Genomic DNA, 9,416 nt, shown 5'->3' with positions numbered 1-9,416 from the left:
TCTCAAGAGAAAAATGTGAACACAGTCACATTTTAACATCAAGAATGGAAATAAGAATTAACCAGTCAATACTAGATGCACAAATCACCTGAAGAAAAGAGTTAAGTACCTGCTCCTGAATGGAAGATGAAATTGACCCTTTTACAAAAAGGGGACATCTAGGTTTCATCTCTTCAGAGCAACAGGCTCAACTTCCTGATTTTTAAAAATCTAGATGATTTAATAATATATATCACTGTGCTAAAATAACTTTCCTGAAGGATCTTTAGTCCACTGATTTAGGGGAGTTGCTACACACTGGAGAAGATTCAAGTTTGTTCAGGATTTTTGAGGGTATGGTATTTCTTCAGCTACTGTATATCGGAGATAGAATCACTATTGTTATTATTTTTTGTGGCAAATTTGCTACACAGTCCACTCAAATAGACATGATCATTATTCCTGACAAACTGGCCTAATTCCAGTTTTTAATGCCTTTTATTAGCAATGATGTCTATTAAGTGTTCAGATCCAACCCCCAGGATGGATGGAGTTTGCCCAAATTCTCTTGACTTCCTTCTTCCTCCCCCGGGAAAAATCAAATTTGTATTTCTGTGGGTTTGACAACTGAGTCTCTTTCAAGTCTATTAATACGGTAACTTTGTCATTCTTTAGAAGAGACCAAAGGTCACTAACTTTGCACAAAAGCATTTCTTCCTCCTGCACCTGGCTTTGCTCAAGTAATGTTTTCTTTTCTTTTTCCTCCTCACCACAGTGCTTGGGACGAGAGAATGTAAACATCGACAGAAACAGCAGCCCTATGACCACATAAGTACTTTCCCATCAGGTAGATTCCATCAGTCAACTAAACATTTCGTCTCCTTTGCTTGCTGGGCAGTCACTGAGATTTCCGTGGTAATTTAGAGTCCCCTTTACTTTGGCCTCCATCTGAGAAAAAGAGATATTAAATTGGTATGGGTCCATATGTTAAAAAAAACCAGGTAAGAAAAACAAAGCAAAAAGAACAATTAACTTTTATCTTTTGTGGATGACATCTCGGAAAAGATATAACTTTTAATATCTTGCATGCCATATAGCATTCTAGAGGTTGATAAAACATCATGGAGATAAAAACTCAAGAAAAATGATCCTCTTCTCTCAAATGACTGTGGTTTTCAGTGTTCTATAAATACCATTTCAATAAGTTTTTATTATTTACGTCCCCGCCAATTGTGTCAAATGCTGTAAGAGGGTTATCAAGGAACCAGAAGACACAATTCCTACCTCAGAGGGACCCACTACATCTTTCAATTCCTTTAGAAGACAGGTCAACTTCATTTTTTTTTTTGTAAGTGAAATAAAATTTCAAGCCAGGACACAGCATTTCATAATTCCTGACTGTGTAAACAAACGTAGCAAACTTTTAATCTGTAGTGAAAAACATTCAGCTGAGTCTGTGTGCTCATTCTAACCTAGCTTTAAGTGACAGGAAAAGTCTGCTAATGGGACAATGCTCTTTCTTTTCTTTTTTTTGAGACGGAGTCTTAGTCTGTTGCTCAGGCTGGAGTACAATGGCGTGATCTGGGCTCACTGTAACCTCTGCCTCCCAGGTTCAAGCAATTCTCCTATCTCAGCCTCCCGAGTAGTTGGGATTACGGGTGCACACCACCACGCCCGGCTAATTTTTGTACTTTTAGTAGAGACGGGGTTTCACCATGTTAGTCAGGCTGGTCTCAAACTCCTGACCTCATGATCCACTCACCTTGGCCTCCCAAAGTGCTGGGATTACAGGCGTGAGCCACCATGCCCGGCTGTTTCTTTTTTAAAGAGAGAGTCTTGCTATGTTTTTCCAGGCTGGAGCGCAGTGGCTATGCACAGACGCGATCATAGCACACCACAGCCTCAAATTCCTGGGCTCAAGTGACCCTCCTGCCTTAGCCTTTTAAGTAGTGGGACCACCGGTGTGTGCCAGTTCAAAATAATTTCTATTTTTACACACTGCTGTTTAAATGCTTGCAGAAAAAATGTTGATTATTGCATTTAATCCTCAACTAAATTACCTACAAAAACTGACCAGGAGGAGAGGAAAGGGGGATACCAGGGCAAGGGTAGGGCCCCATGACCTGGAGAGCCAACAGAATATGGAGAAAGTCTCCAACAGGTCATGGCCTTAGCAAGAAAAATGAGGCCTCAAAGACAACCCAGGTCTGACAGCAAAGGCCAGGGAAAGGAAACCTTTTATTCTGAGGGAAGAGGCATGAATGGCAGAAATACACAGGTGAAAAGGAACAAATTTGACCAGGGTTTGGCAAACTACAGCCCATAGGCCAAATCTGGTTCCCTGCTTGCTTTTGTATGTAAAGTTTTATTTATAGTCATACTTATTTGTTTAAATATTCCTTATGGTTGTTTTTCACTACAATGGTCAGTTGAGTAGTGGCGACAGAGACCATATGGACTGCAAAGACTAAGATTAAGATATTTACTATTTGGCCCTTTACAGAAAAATTTTACTGAGCTTTTACACTAGATAAAATTAATTAACATTAAGGCAGGCCGGGCGCGGTGGCTCAAGCCTGTAATCCCAGCACTTTGGGAGGCCGAGGCGGGCGGATCACGAGGTCAGGAGATCTAGACCATCCTGGCTAACACGGTGAAACCCCGTCTCTACTAAAAACTACAAAAAACTAGCCGGGCGAGGTGGCGGCGCCTGTAGTCCCAGCTACCCGGGAGGCTGAGGCAGGAGAATGGTGTGAACCCGGGAGGCGGAGCTTGCAGTGAGCTGAGATCCGGCCACAGCACTCCAGCCTGGGTGACAGAGCGAGACTCCATCTCCAAAAAAAAAAAAAAAAAAAAAAAAATTAATTAACATTAATTGAGCTCTTACTATGCACCAGGTGCCATGCTAGAAGCTTTAAATCAATTATTTTTTTATTAGATTCTCATATGAAGTCATTAAAAACATTTGTTGTCTCCAGTTTACAAGCAAGAGAAAGTGATGTTCAAACAAGTTAAACCTATTCAAACTGGTAGTTCTGTAATTCAAAAATCCAAGTCTGATCCTCAAGTTCAGTGACTTATACTTTAAAATGTTTCTTTTTTTTGAGACGGAGTCTTGCTCTGTCGCCCGGGCTGGGGTGCAGTGGCCGGTTCTCAGCTCACTGCAAGCTCCGCCTCCTGGGTTTACGCCATTCTCCTGCCTCAGCCTCCGGAGTAGCTGGGACTACAGGCGCCCGCCACCTCGCCCAGCTAGGTTTTTTTTGTATTTTTTAGTAGAGACGGGGTTTCACGGTGTTAGCCAGGATGGTCTTGATCTGCTGACCTCGTGATCCGCCCGTCTCGGCCTCCCAAAGTGCTAGGATTACAAGCTTGAGCCACCGCGCCCGGCCTTAAAATGTTTCTTAGGGGAAAAATTTTAAACTCTTTTTTTTTTGGAGACAGACTCTCTGTCACCCAGACTGGAGTGCAGTGGCATAATCAGAGCTCACTGTAGCCTCGACCTCCCAGCTACAGGTGATCCTCCCACCTCAGCCTCCCGGGTAGCTGGGACTACAGAGGCACACTACAATGCCCAGAAAATTTTTTGTAGAGATAGCATTTTACCATGTTGACCAGGCTGGTCTCAAACTCCTGGACTCAAGCCACCTGCCTGCCTTGGCTTCCCAAAATGCTGGGATTACAGGCATGAGCTACCATGCCTGGTTGAAAAATTTTAAACTTTTTAACTTTAGTTATTTGGAAAATACTGATAGTCATATTTCCTTTCTCCCTCTGGAATAGCAGTGCTGCACTGATAAACGAGATAGTTCATGTAAGAGCGAACACTGGGGTCTTTCTGAGCCATGAGAATCCTGCCTGTTTAATTCCTTGCAGGTGGCCACATTCATGCCAATCTACTCATGAGTACACTACCCTCAGCTGGATTCATTATACCAAGCAGTTGTCTACACCCAGAGAGGAACTGCTTTAGTCACAGGGCAATTCTCTTTAGATATTTAAACTAGTCAGAGTTCAGGAAGATTGGGATTGCTGACATTTGTGCCACGACTCTCTGTTACCCATTTTACATAACCGTGGTTTTATGCTCATTCTCAAGGGTAAGACTGGGACAGCTCACCACTTAGTTCTTTTGGAGGATTAATGGCAATCTGTTGCCTCAAGATTGCTCCTCAGTTCCCATCTCTGTACTGTGGTTAATGTAAACTGGTTCAAAGATCATTTTTATTTTGATTCAGTGGCCAAAAAAAAAAAAAAAAAAGTGAGGCCTAGTCAACTTCCAAAGTTAAGAGGGCAGCTGAGCAGTTATTTCTGCTCAAAAGATCCTGAAAATGGGCTTCAGAATAATATCAGCGTCTATGGAGGTCAACTGCTGGGGAAAACGAGAAGCTGGAGCCCAGTGTATTTGGCACACTGCCTAATCTGACTGCCTAATGTCAGATTTCAGAGCGATCTGGCTGCCTACAAGGACAGAATGCATACAGCTTGGATCATATTAATTTTTTTTTTTTGAGACAGTCTTACGCTGTTGCCCAGGCCGGAGGGCAGTGGCGTGATCTCAGCTCACCGCAACCTCCACCTCCCGGGTTCAAGCAATTCTCCTGCCTCAGCCTTCCAAGTAGCTGGGACTACAGGCATGTGCCACCAGGCCCAGGTAACTTTTGTATTTTTAGTAGAGATGGGGTTTCACCATATTGGCTAGGCTGGTCTTGAACTCCCCACCTCAAGTGACCTGCCCACCTTGGCCTCCCAAAGTGCTGGGATTACAAGAGTGAGCCACTGTGCCTGGCAGGATCATATTAATTTCATCTCTGCTAAAATGCTGAGACATTTAATGACTAAGAATACAGGTCATGGAGTCAGACTTCCTGGGTTTGAATCTCAGATCAAGCATTTGTTATCTGGGCAAGTTGTGTATTACCTTGGGCAAGTTGCTTACCTCTCTGATTCAGTTTTGTGATCTGTAAAATGGGGACCGTCATCTAAGGACTAAGTTAGCTATCCATGTAAGCTGTCACAAGACTGTGTGGCATTTAGTAAGCTTTCAATAAATGTAAACAATTATCATTACTATACATAACTTTTAACCATCTTATGAATCCTCTCAGTCATCATTTCCACATAATAAACACCTTCAAAAAGGCTTTTAGACTACAGAAGATCTCGTTTACCTATTTCCTTCCTCTTAAAAGGAATTAGTTGCTAATGAGGAATGAGGATTCAGTCTATGAAAATTTGCATTTTCCAGCCTTTGTGATTCAATTCACATTGTTTTCAGAAAAGTATAATCCGTATCTACAAGCCTATACAAATGAGAAAGAGATGAAGAAGGAGATGGCGTCCTCACCGTGAAATGCTTGCTGTGAGTGTGCAGGCAGAGGTGAGTGGGAAAGCGCTGCTGCATGCTGGGCTCCTCCTGGCTGTAAACCCTTGAGTAAATCTGAGAGGAAAACAGACTTGTCAGTCATCTTTAAATTCAGATTGGAGCCCTTTTAGTTCAAAAATGAAAACTGATTTATGTAATGCAGGCACAGCACCTGACTTCGAAGGCCTTCTAAAACTAGAGCACGTTTTTAAAAATTTACTGATTTTAATGTATGTATGCGCACATAACCCAACACAACTGACTTCCTCTTAAAAATTTCATTAAGATGGAAATGTGGTACAGATAGCTTAAAAACTGTATATAAAACCCCGGTGTCCAATAATTTTACTTACTATATATATGTAAACTGCATTTCTTAAGAAAAAACTATAATCTTCATTAACTCCAACTGGACTACTCTTAATAATAAATTTGTAAGGTTTCCTGTTCTGTCAAGCTAGACAGCCCAAGCAAACAGAAGAGCCCCACTTACTCTGAGTTAGGCTATGGTGGAAAGCGGCTGAGGTAGATCCCGAGGTGGTTGTCACTCCAGCTGTGTCCGTTCCAAAGCCAAATATCTCCAAGGGAAACAAGGGCATGGTCACTGGAACAAGGCCACCCAGCATCCCAAAAGGAGTCACATTTTGATTTGTTACAGACAAAGGTGATGTCATGAGAGTCAGAGGTGAGGCATTAGCCAATAATGATGCTCCTGCTGTGGACTGTGCAGAAACCAGGGGTCAAAATACATAAGAAATAAAGTAATCCAAATTGATTTATTTTCTATAACATCCTCACAGATGCAAGACTGTGCTTTACATCTGCTCTGACAGAAACGTTGTGAGACACGCTCTTCATTACCACCGCAGGTTCCTCAGATGCTGTTATTTTAGTGGCACTTATATGAACACTCACACACTCTCTCAATCTACTAATTCCCAACCTTACACTCGCACTCCTCCACTTTTGCCTCCTAGCCCAAATACCTGAACCATGAGTAAACAATCCCATGCAATTTCGGCTGGGTCTCTGAAAATGCTCACTTTACTATTTTTTTTTTTTTTTTTTAAGACAGTCTCGCTCTGTCCCCCAGGCTGGAGTGCAGTGGCCGGATCTCAGCTCACTGCAAGCTCGGCCTCCTGGGTTCATGCCATTCTCCTGCCTCAGCCTCCCGAGTAGCCGGGACTACAGGCGCCCGCCACCTCGCCCGGCTAGTTTTTTGTATTTTTTTAGTAGAGATGGAGTTTCACTGGGTTAGCCAGAATGGTCTCGATCTCCTGACCTCATGATCCGCCCGCCTCGGCCTCCCAAAGTGCTGGGATTACAGGCTTGAGCCACCGCGCCCGGCCCACTTTACTATTTGTCTCATCATCTTTCCTGCAGCGGCTGCTCTAGACTGCTGCTTTCAGGGCCCTACCCAATATCCTTTACTGTCATCACATCAGCTTAGAGAGACCAGGCCGAGGCATTCTTCCTCGCCATGAGCCTCACCTGCCCTTCTCCAAAGCTAACCACCTGACTTACACCATGAATTCTCACCATGTAGAACTCTCTTGTACAAATATCTAGTACTGCACCTCTTCCATGTTTCCTCTGCCTTCTCAGATACAGAAACTTATTATTTCTTTTTATAACCACGCCGTTATTCTAGCTCTTCCTCGATTCCTAGCCACTATCTAATTTGTCTTCCTTTTATTATCAAACAGAATGACAGACTTCAGTTTCCTTAGTTCTAGTCACTTAACTCCTGAAAGCGGTTTTCACTTTATTACTTTTCTGAAATTACACTTCTTAAGGTAAAAGATAAACTGGACAGTGTTTTCACACTCCCCTACCTGGGCTTTGATGCCATGTTTACGAATAAAAACACTGAAATCAGAAATATGCTAACATATTTGGACTGCAGGGAGGACTTTAAAAAAATAAAATAAATAAGAAATATGCTGACCTCGATGGGCTTTCACAGAGAACTTACTTAAATATATTCCCCCTGCCCAAACTCCGCCCCCTTTTTGAGACAGGGTCTCCTGTTGCCCACGCTGGAGTACAGCAGTGCAATCACAGCTAACTGCCATCTCAAACCTCCTGGAGGCTCAAGTGATCCTCTCACCTCAGCCTCCCGAGTAGCTAAGACTACAGGCACATGCCACCATACCTGGCTAACATTTTTCGTATTTATTATACACAGGGTTTCACCATGTTGCCCAGGCTGGGCTCGAACTCCTAGGTTCAAGTGATCTCCTCACTGCCTGTGCCTCCCAAAATGCTAGAATTATAGCGTGAGCCAGAACGCCTGGCAAATGTATTCCTATACCTAGTTTAATTCTTTGAACAGTTTTCTACACAACAATTAAATTTTTTCCATTTTGATTTTTTTAAAAACAGATTTATTATTAATTTTTGAGAGACGGGGTTTCACTCTGTTACCCAGGCTAGAGAGCAGTGGCACAATTGTAGCTCATGGCAGACTCAAACTCCTGGGTGCAAGTGATCCTCCCACCTCAGCCTCCCAAGTAGCTGGGACTACAGGTGTGTGCCACCAGACCCAGCTAACTTTTTAAAATGTTTTTGTAGAGACGGGGTCTATGTTGCTCAGGCTAGCCTCGAACTCCTGGGCTCCAGCAATCCTCACACCTAGGCCTTCCAAAGCACTGAGATTACAGGCATGAGCCACCATGCCTGGCCAACATTTTTCTTTTCTATGTGCACTTACTTACCAACAGGGAGTTAATACAATCAAATTTTCTCATTATTATATATTATCTATTACAGTTTCTGTCATTCTGAGATTTCTTTTGTAGTCTTATTTTACCAAATCCAAATTTTCCTGGTCAAAACTTTGTATTTTTTTTGTTTTCTTTGTTTTGTTTTGTTTTTTTGAGATGGAGTCTCACTCTGTTGCCCAGGATGCAGTGTAGTGCTGCGATCTTGGCTCACTGCAACCTCCACCTCCTGGGTTCAAGCAATTCTCCTGCCTCGGCCTCCTGAGTAGCTGGGACTACAGGCATGTGTCACCATGCCCAGCTAATTTTTGTATTTTTAGTAGAGATGGGGTTTCACCATGTTGGCCAGGATAGTCTCGAACTCTTGTGCTCAAGTGATCTGCCTGTCTTGGCCTCCCAAAGTGCTGGGATTATAGGCGTGAGCCACCGTGTACCTCCAAATCTAAATTTGATCAGAAAAATGGAATTTGTTGACTATTTTAAAAATAATAAATGTTAGCTCTTTCCAGTTTTATTATGTGTATCAATAAGCATTATTAATTAAGGACTTATTCTTTTAAAAATCTTTGTCCTTTTGCTGCTGGTGGGGTATTTCTTAATGTATAAGAAAAATGCAATCTTTCCACACACACATGCCACATAACATTACATATATTTATATACTCAAGAGGTTATGCCACTGCTGAACAAACAAATGAAGAATATCCACAAGCGGCCTTCTTTCTGGTTCTTTAACTGCCTCCCTCCCCTGTTCTCCTTTATTTGTTAATAAAAATAACAAATTTTACAACTGAAATTTATATCCGTAGTTCTGGCCTCTCATCTGTTTCCATCCTGTATATCTGAGAGTTAACAGAGTAATTCCGCTTGAATATCTAGCACCAACTTGACATATCCAAAGCTGAAATCATCTTCTCCATTGGGTTCCCCCATCTTCTGTCAACTGCTTTCACCAGGGAATTCCATTCTTTCCAGTCACTTAGGCTTGAAACCTTAGTTTTCAGGTATCATAAAATGATGACATTATAGTCAACAAACCCATTCTTTTCTGCCAAAATTTTCTCTCACAGGTAAGTACAAACCTTCACCACTCCATGTTTGAACCTGACAGTTTTTATTTGCCAGTCTTTTCCTGTACTGTGCCAACTACGATATACAAAGTGGGTGCATTTAGGAAAAAATTACCAAGTTAGAGATAATAGTATCTTAATGCAATCAGGATAGAAAAGATCCCGCATCAACTTAAAAATGAACCAGTGGCCGGGCGCAGTGGCTCAAGCCTGTAATCCCAGCACTTTGGGAGGCCGAGACGGGCGGATCACAAGGTCAGGAGATCGAGACCATCCTGGCTA

General features: G+C 42.5%; 1 protein-coding gene across 1 annotated transcript in view; it reads right to left on the bottom strand.

Annotated features, from left to right (window-relative positions):
- Positions 1-463: 463 nt before the first annotated feature.
- UBN2 (ubinuclein 2) overlaps positions 464-9,416 on the bottom strand; it is a 75,279-nt gene continuing 66,326 nt past the window's right edge. The window contains exons 16-18 of the mRNA XM_011941559.1: positions 5,835-6,063; positions 5,324-5,416; positions 464-927 (exon numbers count right to left, since the gene is read on the bottom strand). Of these exons, the coding sequence (XP_011796949.1) occupies positions 878-927; positions 5,324-5,416; positions 5,835-6,063 (372 nt within the window). The 3' untranslated portion in view covers positions 464-877. The remainder of the gene's footprint in view (positions 928-5,323; positions 5,417-5,834; positions 6,064-9,416) is intronic.

The sequence above is a fragment of the Colobus angolensis genome, unplaced genomic scaffold, assembly GCF_000951035.1.
Source record: "Colobus angolensis palliatus isolate OR3802 unplaced genomic scaffold, Cang.pa_1.0 Scaffold2, whole genome shotgun sequence".
In the NCBI taxonomy this organism is placed as follows: Eukaryota; Metazoa; Chordata; class Mammalia; order Primates; family Cercopithecidae; genus Colobus; species Colobus angolensis.
Note: the sequence above shows the minus strand (reverse complement) of the source record. Positions and strands in the feature narration are given on the sequence as shown.